This window comes from Lepidothrix coronata, unplaced genomic scaffold (assembly GCF_001604755.1).
Source record: "Lepidothrix coronata isolate B3197 unplaced genomic scaffold, Lepidothrix_coronata-1.0 Scaffold6, whole genome shotgun sequence".
Taxonomy (NCBI): domain Eukaryota; kingdom Metazoa; phylum Chordata; class Aves; order Passeriformes; family Pipridae; genus Lepidothrix; species Lepidothrix coronata.
Window position 1 is genome coordinate 4,668,665 of NW_016690186.1, and position 16,261 is coordinate 4,684,925.

Consider the following 16,261-nt stretch of genomic DNA (forward strand, 5'->3'; position numbering starts at 1 on the left):
CCTCAGACATGCATCTTTTCACTTAAACTGTTTCCTCTTTAAGGGGAGAAGAGCAGCAGATAGGTAAACAGATAACATGTAATATTTTTCTTTCAAAAATAAACCTGAAATTATTTACAATTCCTTTCTCTGGATTTTGGTGAGACAACTACTGGGACAGGTGGTTGCCCCCCACTGCCTGTGGTAGCATTGCACTCACTGTTTCAGATTGTCAAGCCAGAGGGCTGCCCTTATTCCTGCTGGGCCGACAGGCTCCATCCAGAGAGCAGACGATGGTGACATTTGCTCCAACTGCTCTAGCGGTTCTGCTAGCTCTGCTTTTCTGCAAGGGTACACATGGTTCTGCAAGTGGGATTACAGAGAGCTCTCTTGTATAAAAGAGACTCTTAAGCAGACTCCTCTACCTTTAAAAGCTTTTAGACTCTGACTTTTGCATTAGAAGACTTCCTAATTAGAAGACTCTCCTTCACTCCACCTTATAATGTGCAGGTGCTTTTAACAGAAATAACTCCCAAATACACCTGGCAACAATAGACACAAATTGAATAAGTTTCAGGCTCGCTTGATGGTGGGGTTTTGTGCTTCTCTCTACTGGATAGCACTCATCACTAGCCATGATGTTTTAAACATGCATTTTAAAGCTGTACATTTAAAATATATTTGAAGAAAGATTCTGAAATATTGAAATCAGCCATCCTGTTGTTTCATAGTGATGAAATTAAAGGAAGCTCTGAAGGTCAAATCATCCTGGCCAGTCTTCGCGAACGAAAATTTGGGAAAGGTCTTTACCCTTCGAGCCTGCACAGTGGATTTTTTAGGTGAGACACAGCGTGCGCTGAACTGAGCCCACCCTTTAATCCTGAGGTTCATCTGCTGGGGCCGAGCGAGCTTGGACAGTGGCAGTGAGGTCCTCAGGCCGTAGGTTTGTTTAGAGTGACCTTCTCTTAGATGGATGGCCTCACAGGGCTGACGAGCTCCATCTGCCCGGAGGAGTTCCCTGACCGGGAATCGAACCCAGGCCGGCCGCAGCGGTGAGAGCGCTGCATCCTAACCACTAGACCACCAGGGGGCCCCTGAAGGTCAAATATTGAAATGACAATATTCAACTAACTTATGGGTAAAAGTCTACTGGGCTCCCTTTCTCCTAAGTGTTTTTTAATGGAAAAATGATGAAAATTAGAATAGAATTCTGTGCCAAAAATCAATTTAAAAATATAATTAAATCAGATTATGCCCTTGTAACCTAGATCACATTCCTTAGAAAATTCTTTGATGGTTGCAATATCATACAATCAGAGAAAGTTCAATCAAAATCAGACTTAAAGGAATGGAAATTTTTCTTACTATAGAAGCATACATTCAAAACAAATTTAGCTTCACCTGGTATCAGATTATGAGTCAAACATTTTATTAGTCTTTAAATCAAGTTAATCCAATTAGAAACATTTAAATTATTAAAAGAGCACATGAGTATTGCGTTGTGGGAGATTTACAAACAAATTGTAAAATGAGAGTTAGGAAAAATATGACTGAATTTGACGTATTCTCTGGCAATTAAGACAATATAATTTCTATGCAGAACAGTCTTCTGTAGTAAGTTAGATGATGTGTTCTATTTAATAGTCTCTACTGTAAATATTTACATAATTGTTTTTTTGTACAAGTCATTTATTAACAACCTGTACTTTACTATAAATTCATTCAACAAAATTCTAGCCACCCAAAACTCATTTACAGTTTTTCCATTTGTTTCACTGGAACCATAATCTTGTCATCTATTTTTTGGAGATGTTTATGAGTCAGGGAAATTGTAGAAGCAGCCAATAATTTCATTTTTTAGAAGGGTGTTTGGCAGTAAGTGTAATCATTTACTTATCTGTTTAGGCTTCTCTGGATCAAATCATTAAAGAAAATCTGTGGTTAGTTCAGGAATATAAAATCTTTCATGAATACTACTTAAACAGTAAAAATCTCACAGAACTCTACAATAGTATCAGTTTGGAAGCTGCTGCTAGAGACCATCAGCTGGTAAGTGTTAATATTGCTCATTCAATTAATTGATCTCATCTCTAAAATTCAATGGATGCAACTACTTAATAACACTAGAATACTTGCACTAATACCTATCACCATAATTCTCCTTTTCTTCTTGGATATTTCACACTTTCATATTTTCATTTTTTGCTTCCTTGCCGTGGTGGGGTATTTTATTATTTTTACAGAGCAGTTCATGTAAGGTTCTCAAAATATAATATAATGGCCAGTCTTCGCAAGCGAAGATTTGGGAAAGGTCATTAACCCTTCGAGCCTGCGCAGTGGATTTTTTAGGTGAGACACAGCGTGCGCTGAACTGAGCCCACCCTTTAATCCTGAGGTTCATCTGCCGGGGCCAAGCAAGCTTGGACAGTGGCAGTGAGGTCCCCAGAACGTAGGTTTGTTTAGAGTGACCTTCTCTTAGATGGATGGCCTTACAGGGCTGACGAGCTCCATCTGCCCGGGGGGCCGGGAATCGAACCCGGGTCGCAGCGGTGAGAGTCCTGCACCCTAACCACTAGACCACCAGGGGCCCCCCGGTTCTCAAAATACACTATACATAAATTGCACTTTTGCATCTGAAACGTGTTTATTTTTGTATATAAATACATTATGCAGTAATTAAAATTTTCTTTACTGTTACATAAAATTCTCCATAAAACACTTTTTCTGCTAATTGTGAGTTTTATGACATTTATGGTCAGACTCCATAAGCCTTTAATTCAGAAAACAGTCAAGTGAAAATCAAAAAAGGTAAAATCTATGACAATGGACTTGTATGATGGAGATATAGTGACCAGATGTAGTGTTTTATTGACTCACTAGATACAACTTAAAAGATTTTATTTTTTTAATTTAATAGTGCTGTGAAATCGGAGTCAAGTGATATTTTAGAACTTCACTGTGGCAATGACAGAAAAAATAATTCCTATTTCTTTTCCTTGTGTTTATACATAGCTCTCAAAATAGAAGCTTATCAGTACCATTGTAATCAATTAAAAATATTGTTCAGGTATTTTAGGTTATTCCTTGATTGCCTTCAATGTCTACATTTTAGGAAATGAATATTCATTTAAGTCATGATCAGACCTTACCTTCATGTCAGGAATTTCAGGTAAGAATCTTTATTAACTCAGATTATATGCAAGAACTAGGTTCTGATATATTGGCATTTTAGTCCATTTTCTGGACGGACAGTGTAGAAGTGTTCAAATAAATACCTTAAATGTAAAATTTAGATTATTCGCTAGTACTTTACTCTTAGCGTCCATTGTATGTCTTATGCCTGTAACTTCATCCATTGCTCATTTTTTCATAATACTGCAGTTAATTTTGCATTGCAAAATTCGCTGGATTCAGTTTGGTCCTGACATACATAAATAAGAAAATCCCTTCCAAGATGTTCTTATTAACTATAGAGCTCTTCTATATTTCAGAACAAAAATCTTTTTACGTCATATATTCTTAGGCATAACCTAAGATTCAAAACATAAAACCCAAAAGAAATTATTGCCTATCTTTCTTTACCAAGTGAGTGTAAATTATGTTCTGTTGATATGACAGCAGAGGCAATGCTATGAGTATTGAAATGTTTTCTTAAAGGGACTGTATTATATCAGGAATATGAAGGTTTTTTTTCTGCATGAAGAATTAGGGCATACTCTCTTCCAGCCTCTCTACAGAGAAATATACCTGTGTAAGTTTATCAACTGGACCTTTTATTTCTTTGGATGTAAGAATATCTGTTTTCCACATTCTCAGAATTTAATAGTTCTTGGTAATATCTGCAAAAAAGATTTTCCACTCAATAGTTTACCTCTTCTGGACATAGTATGGATGATATTATCATGCATCTCAATGATGTAGTCTGGAAGCAAAAGAAAATTGCAAATGAGCTGGCATATATTATTGCTTTTTTCCCTCTCAATTTGAATACAATAAAATAAACATAGTAAAATATAGCAAAATAGCAATGCAATACCAACAGGATCTAGTTTCATTAGCAATGCTATATAATAATATTTTTTGCTTTTTAAAATCTTGTTTATGAAGAAAATGGTTATGAAGCTCCTATTCTATAGGAGCTTATAATCAGCGTTACAATACATATACCAAGTTTGAGGTAGGAATTAGTGATGGCAATGTTTAGAACTTTGGACAGTCCTCTGTGCCTTTCAGCAGTGGTATGTGTATGAAGAATGGAAATGCTCCTCACAATACTAATTTAAGGATTACAGAGACAATCTAATTTCCTTTTTGATAACTCTTCATTTTGTTAAATGAGTAACTAGTCCAACTACTAAAATATTCCTACCATTCTCACATAAAGAAAGTATTTAAGAATTATGACAAAAGAAAAAACCATATTGATTATATACACTACCTATGAAAAGATACATCTTCTTCTCAGGTTTTTGCTAATAAGTGAATTACATCAGCAACAGAAAATCAGTTCTGGAGAAGTGTCAAAGTAACGATTTTTATTGGTGCTCTGCTATATATTTGCACTAGTACAATGACAAGAACATTCAAGAAGTGTGTTTATCCTCAATTCCTGAGAAGTTGCTTTCCTATATATATCATTACTCAAAATCAGAAGCCAATTTTTACTAATACTTATGTAAAAGCAAACTGACTTTTTTATTCAATTTTTTTAATTATTATTTTTCTTCATTTTAACTGGAAAACACCCACAAAGTGTTCAAGGCCAGGGTGGATGGGGCTTTGAGCAACTTGCTCTAGTGGAAAGTGTTCTTGTCCATGACAGAGGGTTTGGAAATAAATGATTTTTAAGGTTCCTTCCAACCCAAACCATTCTATCATTCTATGACTCTAATGTTTAATTTGATCAAATATCAGTGTAGTCAAATATCACTCTGAACAAGAAAAGTATTTCCCTATAGTTCTTTCAGATACTCTTACTCTCAATTTGTTTTTCTTAGTGGCTTACTCTGAAACAACACTTCCCTCCACAAAGACATTCTTCATATATCCCTTACATCTATATTTTCCAATGGGATGTCTGTCATGGTGAATGTACTAGCTTCATTGTAAGATTAATCACACATTTCCATTTTTTTCTAGATGACTTTGGAATAAACTCTAATAAGTCTTGATAATATCTTTAAAGGCATCCTATTTAGTACCAAATATTTTCCCTAAATATTTGGGTTTGAGTGTAGACACTGTGGGGGGTTTTGTTTGGCGGTTTTTGTTTGTTTGTTTTTCAACGATGATAAGTTATTAGTTTGCACCTGTATATTGTGGTGTGGCAAAATCCTCCGTGTATGAGATTTGTAGATTAGTCTTTATATGGTAGACAGCAACAAAATCTTGCTTAATACAGCTTCTTCCCTGCAAATATATAGCAGCAGTTTCTTCCAGAAATCTCAATGCGCTAACATATTTGCACCAGGAATATGATTATGCTTTAAAAACAAATCTAGTCATTTAACATATCTTTCTTTTTGCACTGAATAATCTTAGAATATCTAATCAATGAGCAAAATTTGATACTTCTGATGTGTTGTGCTAATGTGTCAGTGGTTGTACTGCAGACATCAACTTTTGTTCTCATAGTTAAATTAAGAAAGTTTTCCAAATATAAAGGTATGGAATGTCATTATAACTTAAGAACTTGTATCTGTCCTTAATACTGCAAGCAGCATTGTCTTACAAAACATTGATAATTTGTTTTTTTCACATAACTTTTATGCAAAAGTTATGTGAACTATAATGCAAACTATAATTGTTTTAAAACATAAGTAAAATATTCATTTTTATATTCACTATCTGCTATCTTCAGGTGGTCATGTTATAGTAATATTTTGGAGGGAGGAGGTCTATTGATTCCTGTTTCTTTTTTAATTTTTTCCTTTACTTTCTGGATAACTGACATATTATTGCAGTAAAACATATGTAGGGTCAATTCATGCTGAATAGTTATTAGAAACCATGATAACAAAAGTCATTACACTTCAGTTCAGTTTTGACAGTAAAATTTCTGCAACATTATCACAAATCCTCATGCATTAGTGCAATGATCCTTACTATAGTTTTGTATTAGAATCAAAAAGACTGCTGTAGCATGCTTGATACAAAAAGTCATGCAAGTCAAGTGAAGTTCTTTTATGCTTTTATAGATAACATATTTTCACGTCTTGCTCATGCACATATCTGAGTCTGAGCCCTCTTGGATATTTCTGTCTTTAGTATATTTCTCATCCGGGATATGACTTTTAAAATAATGTCTCTGTTGTTTAGAAAGGCCAAATAGAACACAAAGTAGACCCAACAATGGGCATGTTTCAGTTTAGGCAATGAATTCCTTCTGATTTTGTTGTTTCTGTGCACTGACCTAAGAGAAAAAAAAATTAGTTTTCTCATATTAACAAAAAATAATTTCTATCTCTAAATTGTGGTTTTAGTTCACTAATATGGAGATCTTGGTTTGCTTCATGTCATCACAGTGCTAACAATGAAAGCATGGAAAAGATTTTGACAAAAAATGCCCCACCCATTCCCAATTCTTCACAAATCTTAAAGGAAAAATAAAACTCTCAAGGATTCAGTGTGAAAAAAAAAATATCATAAAAGGAATGGTTATAAAAATAAAAAAAGAATTATTTTTATCTATTTCTAAATTTAATTTTAAACCAGCTTTCAGAAATGTTTTGATTTGGAACAGAAATGGGTAATTGAGCTGAAATTTGGGATTTGTCAATATAACAAGACTGGATAGTAGCTAGTAAGCAAAAATACATAATTTACAGATTTTTTAACTGAGGTTCTCTTTGCATTTAGAGTTTTGATACTATAATACATTGACAGAATAGCCAGCTTTATATGAAAACATGAGGGAAAAAGAGGTATCTTCAATAAACTTTTCATTATGTAATTTACTAAACTTTCTTTGAGCTAATTATATTTAAACAATGTAAACGTCAAGTTGATGTTAGGATTAAATTTGAATCAATAACTTAATAAGTTCAAATGACTCAATCAGAAAATTAATGCAACCGGCTGCCAAACCAAATTATTATTCTGATAGCAAAAGGATGTTATCAAGATAATTTATGGAGAAGTTAGTCTCCTTTCCAGATGCATCAGCCACATCAGTGGCTAATCAGGTCAGAGTTTTGAAGCACAATCCTGCATCACAGAATGCAGTGAAATCTGTAGGACATCACTGTTAGTTCAATCCTACAGTCACCCAGGAGAAGGTGTCCCATTTCAGCAAGTGAAATCTCTTTGTTTTGGTTTGCTGGTTTGTTTTTTTTACTAAAAGAAATGTAGATATTTGATAATTTGGTTAGGCATTTTATGCTAAAATTGAGTGTTTTCTAATGCCCAGAGAGTAAAGATGATGGAAAATTGCTGTGGTTTTTTTTTTCCTGCATTGCCATAGTTATTTTAAGAACATTTGACCCCTTTTGTACCTCAGTGCCACCTGTGCTATTAAGACAAATGAGATGAATAGGAATATTAGTAGTTACAGTGGCTCAGGTTTCTTACAGTACACAGTTTTCAAACAGAGGGGTCATGGATGGTAATGCCATTGGGCACCAGACCTTGATTCACAAAACCAGCAATTTTGACTGCAGATCAAATATTCTTTCAGTGTTATACTGACAGGAGTCGATGCTGAGAAGGTTGTGATGTCAGCCTTTGAGTTAAAGGGCATCAGGCAAATAAACAAAAATTATCTTTTGTAAAACATAAAATAATTTAATCAGTAGAGATTTTTTCATGTGTTGAATTGCTGCATATCATTAACTTCACTTAGAAAGAAATAGTCAAAGAAAACTTGTGTGAGCTCAGTTCTTCTGCTAGCAGCGTTATACCTTAATGCATTAGCTTATTTTTTTGTTATACCTTAACAGATTCTACCTTTAATTAAAAGGAATCACTGTTTCCAATTATATCCCCACATCCTTACAGTTTTTCCAGACTCTATGCACCAGACTGAACAGAATAGGAAAAGAGGGACTGGGGAAGCACCTGTCCTTTACCAAACAAAGTAGAAAGATGTGGATATTGTTAGCAGTTCTAGACAATCTATCCTAACACATATATAAATATTAATGTGCCTGTATGCACAAATTGCAGGAAAGGCCTGGTATGAGGCTGATCAATGCTTGGCCAGCTGGTGGCTGTGATCATCTGTCATATTTATGTATCTGTAAAAACACTTTGTATTCGTTTAAGTAGGAGATTTGGCTTACATAAGTTTTGCAACACACTTCCCTTAGGTTGTAAACCTTACCCTGATCCCTTTTTTGTGAGACTTTTGTACTGAGAAATCTATGTATGTTACTGACTTGGCCCTGATATAACACTGGTTTGTTCTGTAATACTTTACAGAGATGTTAGAGTTATTACTGAGTCACAAATTTATTTAATCAAAAAAGGCAGAATCAGTAAGCGGAATAGCTTCCATTATTAAATTCTACACCCTCTTTGTTTTTTTTCTTTCAAATTTTTACTTTCTTCCTCTTATTTACATGTGAAGTAGCCAGGTTGAATAGTTCCAGAGTAGTAAATAACTTCCTGAAGAAATGTTCAAAAGTTCAAAAATATCTATATCTTATTTTATCTACTTTACATGGGATGTAAAGTAGATAAAACTGCATGGATTAATAGTCCGAGATTTGCACTCTTATTAGCTACATAAATTTATGTTCATTCACATTTACTTCAAACTTACATTAAGAGCATCATTAAGGTCACAGTGTCAGAGCTTAATCTTGCAAATACTTTATAAAAATATTTGGTGGCAAAGTAACTTGACTTAGCACTTAATAACTGACCAAAAAAAACTTGCAGCAACCAACAAACAAAATACTCTAAATTAATAATAATCTTATTTTTGCTTTCCTTTTTAGTACATAAACAGTTATTAGAATCTTTCAGTATTATAAAGCACACCTACACTGTAACTCATCCCAAATGCCTTACAATAAGGGTACTTAAGTTAAAGTCTTATTAGGTCTACATTTTCCATGCTTGTTTGCTTGAAAAACTTAAAAATTCTTAATAGTTTAACACGTAAGATTAATATGTCTTGTTATGCAAACTGTTATTCTAAAAACTGATAGTGACTTTGTGTTGTGCCTTCTTAAACCTTTCTGCTCTATTCTGATGTAATAGCATACATCAGCAAGAATGGTCTCAGCTACAATTAGCTGGAAATAGTTTAACAAAATAATTCTCAACTGACTGTGTTGAATGTCTGTTCTTGGTATTTTGACAGGGAGTGTGTGTGGGGGTAAGATACTACAAGCTTTTGTTTCTTAAAAAAAACCACCATTCGTTTTCTTTTAATTTGGAATGAGGAAAAAAATTCCAACAATGGATTGGCCAGCTCCAATCCTACTACATGCTCTATAGTTTACTGGAATTATCTAAATAATCTCCTAGAGGATTCATAAAAAGAGACATTTATATGAATAATGTAAGTCTGTGTAAGCAACCATCTCAAAGAAACTATTAAAACTGTTAGCAGTGTTTTTAGTTCAAGTTTGTACAGACAGATAATATCCCATCTTCTGAGAAGAACAGGTAGAATTGCTGTCTCATGTACTGAGGACAAGGAATATTATGAAAATTGACAGCATTATGGCTACCAGGTTAACTTAAAAAATGAGAGATGGCTCACTCCAAAACAGAAATTTAGAGTGAGAAAGAAGAATCACTTTATCCTTTGAAAGAAAGGAAGAAAATGTTGCATGATATGAATCACATCAGCTTTCCAAATCAGTAATTTTCACAAAGACACAGAAAATAGCCTAATGTAGATTTGTTTGAAGGCTTCATTAGCATTACAACAACAATGGTCGAGATCTTATGAAAAAGGCCTATCTCACAACCAAGAGTAACAAAATGGTTTAGACTATTTTGGTATATGTCATGCATCAGTCTGCTCTGGCATTCAATGCTCTACTTCAGATGTGTATCATAGCCACATCCTGCTTTGGAAATAATATTATCACTATTGTTCACTAAAACTTGTTCGGGTTCACTTCTGAGCATAGAAATGAAGGGCTGCCACAGACTATGCAAGAACAGCTCAGTGTTGCCAAAGGGCAACATCTTACCCCCGTTGGATACTTAACTTCCCACCATTGTGAGCATCCATGGAATTGAGAAGGGAACACAGTAAGAGCAGCTATGCCATTCTGCTGTTCCAGCAGTCTTGAAATTTTTGAGATTCAAGCAAATCACCTTCCATAGGAAGAAGGGCAGAGTCAGAGGGGTTTCTCTTGACAAGAAAAAGGAGACCAGGCAGTGGCTCTGGGAAAGCATTACCTTAATAAGCTGGAGGGTACACAGTTAGAGCATACAGTTTTGTTTGGAAACAGTAGACGAAAAAAAATTTTTTTACAACATATGTACTTCCTCAGCTCACAGATGAAGATCCCTGACCTAAGAAAACAAGCAAAAAAGATGTAAAACCAGGAAGGAGTTCATGATGTTATAGGTCTCCCAGCTGACCCTTTATTGACAGCACTTTTCTCACCATGTGTAAGGTAAACCACTGAGATCTTTTAAGGATTGTTTTTAATGTGTGATCAACCAATAAAATATGAAAGCACCTGTCCAGAGAACCAAGTGTTTTGAAAGGTGCCCAGAGAACCTGATTTTGAAGAGGCAGAAAAACAAAGAGGAACTTATATGCTGATATTGCCAATGTGGAACCAGTTCAAGTGTTTGCGAGGCAGACTTATAACAAAATATCCAAGTATTGATAACTCCCAAGAACAGTGAAGGGTTGAAGCAGAAAGAATAGGTCCACTGAAGAAAATGTAAAATTAGCAATATTGCTGATATTGATTCCTGTCCATAAAACAATGTCTGATGGGAATGAGGGAAACTATCACGATGTTCTGAATTCTCTACTATCTCCTATTGACAGTGAGTCAAATTCCTCTTCAATTGCAGCATGCTTTGTCACTGGCATTTATTTGCCATGCTAGGAACTCTGCTCCTACTTGCTTGGAGAATTTAAAAGTAGTATCTAATGAGGTTACAATGTCTGGACTGCAGCATTAGTGCACCATTACATTACATTTACTGTAATTATTTACAAATAAATAAACTGTAGAAAAGGCTGGAATAAAACAGCATGCCAGAAAAAAAATCAGGCAATTTTTTGTAATCTCGCTCTACCACCAAATGGGTGTAGCAGAGCTGTGCAAGTCAGTTTTTAGTTAGAAACAAATACTAAGAATTCTTCAAATTTGTTTTAGGCTAATCTAAAACTAAGATTTTCAGAATTTCAGATAGAGAGAAAAAAGCGTTGTAGGTTGAAGAAAACAAAATTTTGGCTTCTGAAAATAATCAATTTGTTTTGATTAGAAATGAGATATTTGCAAACCAATCGGTAGATAGATCTACAGAAAACAGTTGATATTTTCCAGCAAGGGGAGATAGAGTACTTCTCCAACTAAGTGTCAGTAATTCTGGTGCTCAGTATCCTCCCAGGTTCAAGTATCCTGTTAATATTATTGGAAATAAAATTCCCTCATTTCCCAAGAACACCTGCCTGAATGATGAGGTTACAAATTATCCTTGGCTAAATCTGCCTTGATTTCTCACTGTATTGTCACACACTGTGAATAATTAGTTTTGAAGGAGACAAAAAGGATGAAATGGTCATTACGGTGTTAATCTAACAGTAGAATCCTGGCCTGAAATAAATTTTGAGTAAATTATGCTAAAAGAAGTAGTTTCATCAGTAATGCTGAAGGAAGAAGCTCCAAAATAAAGTAGGTCCCAGATCTTGGCACGCAACCGAAAGGTATGACATCTTCTTTCAAATCTCTGCTCTAAATGAGACTGAGAATGTGAATTTGAGCCTTCCACTTCCTGAAAACCCTTAAAGCTGGGATTTTGTGGAACAGTCCCTCCATGATTTTCGGGGCTCAAGCTTTTATTCCTTCACATTATTACTGCATGTCAGGGAACTTCCAAGGGTGCTGCCAGCTCACTGCCAGCCACTCCTGCTTTTTCTGGTTCTTCTACTTCTGCCTGGCCTGCATAGTACAGATGAAAGCTTTTTCCTTACTCTCTGGATACAGCGAGAGTGTGGTGGGATACTAGAACACTTTTTAAGGTGTCCCAGAGGCCTGGGTTTTAGTTACACTCCCCCTTCAGTGAAGAGTAATTTTGCCCACCTCCTTTAATAATTTTTTTTGTCTGGAATTAGGCTGAATCTGTAATAACACTTAGTCAGAATATTAAAAAGTGAGAACACAGATACAAATAACGTTAACTAAGAATAAAAGAAAAACTGCTTTTACTCTATTTACACCGCAAACTGATGTCAATTCTTGTTTTCAACTAGCTTTCTGCTTCCCTCTGAATAAGGTGGTTGTCAGTGTTTTAGATTTTGTGAATGTTCCTCTCAGTGCTATACCTTGCATGGTAGAGTCACTCATCTTTCAAAACTTCTAGGAGGGCTGGATAGATTTAGTATTTTCCTTTAAATAAGCAGAACACATGACCCAAGTTAATAAATGAAGCTTTATTAGAATAAAGGCTCTTTATACTCAGAAGTTCCCTTGTATACTTAACTGGTTGGTAAACAACCCTATCCTTCAATGAGGTGTGAAATTCTAGCACCTCCCTTTTATGGCTACTTGACATTTTACAGCAGGGATATATCTTTCAATCAACCTGACATGCCACGTCAACCTTCAAATTAAAAAGAACCCACACTGACATATAAACAATTACGTTATTTGTAGCCTATTGTTGCTTCTTGTTTGAAATCAGACATTGATGGCAGTGAGCCAGTCACGGGGGGAATGGTTTTGAGGGAGTGATCCCCAGTTTCTTTGGCAAAGTGCCATAGTCCAACCACAAGGGTTGAGGGATAGAGGAAGCAGCAACACCTATTTGAGGTGAGAAAGGACTGAGGTAGGATGCAGAATTCCACGACAACAAGTGTCTCACTGAAGATGCTCCTCCTAAGTGTAGATATTAGCCACCTTTCATGGGGCCACTCAGAACACAGTCCCATGACCGCTTCTGCAAATCTAAATTGCTGCAGCTGCAGTCTAGCTCTTCCCTCATGCTGCCTGGTCTGGGTTCCAGTCTGGAGACCTGATATGGCAGAACAGTAACGTGGCAAATCAGGTTTACCTGAAGTCACACTGACACTAAATGACAGCTTTCCCAACTCCCTTTCCTGCATGTCCCCTTCTCAACACAAACAAGAGTGGCACTGCTGGGCATCAGGTGGATGCTGGAACCACCAATGCCCTGGCTGATACCTTCACAACACTGCCATGAAGCTGGAACTTCACATACTCTCTCTCATACCTCTTTTTTAAATAGTCCTTATATGGCCTTTTCTGTAGAGCAGTGCTGGTAGAAATTTTCAATCTGACTACCAAGTATACTCAAAAAGTGTGATTCTATCAATTCTGAAAGAAGATGCAAAGATCCCTTTGTGTGTCTTGGTGGTAAGGTTAATATGGCATAAAATTAAAATATATCTATTTATCTTAAAGCAAATAGAGCTGGAGCTAAGTGTTTCTTGAAGAATTTTAGGTTTACATTAAGATAAATATTTTATTAGAAGTTAAACTAGAAGAATGTAAGGCAAACCACTTTTCCTTGCTTGTCTGAAGGAATTATATCTAGTACCTTGATCTAAGAGGTCTTTAAGATAGGAGTGTGATGTGTCCCCGTCACAATACAAAGACAGAAATGAAACAACGATCAAGGCTAGAAATCCACTTCTCTAGTGCGAAGCTGTAGAATATTGATTCGTGCTCTTGGGTATGAATCACTGCAAATCACTATAGATAAACCCAGGATTTGGGATTTGTTGAAATAAATGCATTGTGTAAATATCTAAAAGTTATCTAGCTCTTTTAATATAAAAAAGTATTCACAGTTTCTGAAAAGGATTTTCTAAATTAAAACTGAGTGACTGAATGTAAAAAAGAGGGGAAGAATGAGGAATTATGGTATGAAAAAGCACCAGAACTGATTTAATTTCCAGAGATAAACTGTGTTGATGCAATTTTACTATCTATTTCCCAGAAACCCAACGCAATTTTGTTGGTCCTAATACGTTTTACCACTAAATCTAGCCATTCTTGACATTGATTTCAGTGCAATTTGTGCAATAGGTCAAGTAAAGTGGTGCTTATTGACTGCTGATTGTACATGTTTTTCCACCTGAATTGTTATTGTTAATTGACATGCTCTTTCATTTTTCTGAGATAGTTTTTACTCTATTTAATAACTGCCTAAAATCCCCTCTTTGTAAACTAGGTCTCTTTCATGACAAATATCAAATATAGTTTTGAAAATCAAATAAATTGCAGACATTAATTTGTTTCTCCAACAACGGAACATTAAAATAATCAGATTCAAGCTACTTTGTCAAACACAATTTTCCTTTAGTGTTAATATATGCCGTCTGCCCCTGAATAAATCACCCATTTCTAAATGTCTTGTAATCTTGTCCTATACCATTATTTCTAGTAATATCATTGCAAAAGAATGCTGGCTAACTCTAATGGCCTGAAGTTTTCTGAATAATTCTCTTTCTCTTGACATATTTCAGGATGCTCTACCTCTATTCCTAGGTGATTACAGGTCTTATGTTGCAAGACTCTTTATCTCAGTTCTTGGAGAGCATAAAATTGTAAGAAAGGCTATCTAATTTTGGCCTGTTCCTTTCCATTATAAAGCTTTTTCCTTGTATTTCAGAGATTGCCTTCAGGAACTTTTTGATAATTTGGTAATGGTGATCAGGATGGTACTTAGTTTTCTGATGTCAGGGCTGCATGCCTAACTTCCTTCAGGTAACAAGAGCAAACTGGCTAAAGTAACACATCAGAAAGAAGCCCAAACATAATTTTAAACAATAGCAATCTGATTTCTCCATTCGTTAACTAGCAGATAGCATAAATTTTTCCTCTTATTCTTCTTTTGAGAAGTCCAGTGTTGATCCCTCTACAATTCCATGTGTTTGCTTTAATTTATTTCACATGTGTGTTTCTCTATTTCTAAGGTGCTCAAAATGGCTATACAAAGACAGCAAAAAAGGCTTCAAGAAAAAATTACTTTTTTTTTGAGATGTCATATTGGATGTGCATCTTCTTTCAGGTCCACTGAAATAATGACTACTTTTTGTCATCCACCAAAGCAGACTCCTTTCCAGCACTCCTCATATTACCCTATGAGTCTTGTGTTTCTTCTGCCTGCTGGGATCCCAGTAATACTCCTCTCTGAGTTGTTCTAGGAATAAATTGACACAGCTAGGCATCAAATCTCTTACTTTCTATCTCATTCTGCGGCAGGCAGAGAATTGAAAAAAAAACCAGTGTGAATTGAAATTTCCAGATTACATAGTCAAAAAGATTTACACAAAGGTGTTTCAGGTGTAACCATGAAAGTGCTGGCTTCAGTAGAGCTGCATAACTTGCAAAACATGTTTTTAGATCCATGAGCTTTGTCAGTACTCTTGGCAAAGTTTGGAAATGTTTCCCAGCGCTCACTCCACAAGGGAACCACTTTCCTGGATACTTTTGTCTCCTATTCAGCCCTCAGAGAGCAGGCAGCTATCACCAGCCTGGTGAAAACTCAAGCCAGAGGAGTGGTAACTGGCACTCCAGAAGAGGTTCCTAAACCAAAGAGCAGAGTTTTTAATCTCTTGACCTTAAGTGATTATGAACACCTCATGATTTCTGTGCAAAGTCCAGGCTAGTTACTTTAAAAAAAACCATAGAATCGTAAAATGGTTTGGGTTAGAAGGGACCTTAAAGATCATCTGGTTCCAACACTCTGCTATGGACAGGGACCCCATCCTACAGATAATTCAGTCTCCAAGTTGTCATTCTACTGCAAGGTATATGTCAAGAATTGTACAGACTTATGCTTCTGTAATAGTTCACTACACCAAATATGCTCTGCAGGCATCCTACACTCTCTTTTGCCACTCCCATATCCCTGGTCTGCTTTCCTTAGGCCAGCTGAGCTCATCAGACTAACACACAGAATACACAGACACCTCTGTGTGGACTTCTCTAGAGAAATGGCTTTGCACAGGTGCAACTGGAAAACTCTCAGGGTACCTGGGAGGGTTGTGATGAAGCGTCAGATAGAAGGAATCCAGTCTGATTTGCTGAACAACTGTTGTTGCTGTAAGTTAAGAAAAAAATCTATAAATAATAAAATATTATGTTCAGTACATTTGACTCCAAAG

At 35.7% G+C, this 16,261-nt stretch overlaps 1 protein-coding gene across 1 annotated transcript in view; it reads left to right on the top strand.

Annotated features, from left to right (window-relative positions):
• Window positions 1–16,261, top strand: part of CCDC178 (coiled-coil domain containing 178) — a 176,535-nt gene that overhangs the window by 117,436 nt on the left and 42,838 nt on the right. The window contains 1 exon segment of the mRNA XM_017830823.1: window positions 1,885–2,028. Within this exon segment, the coding sequence (XP_017686312.1) occupies window positions 1,885–2,028 (144 nt within the window).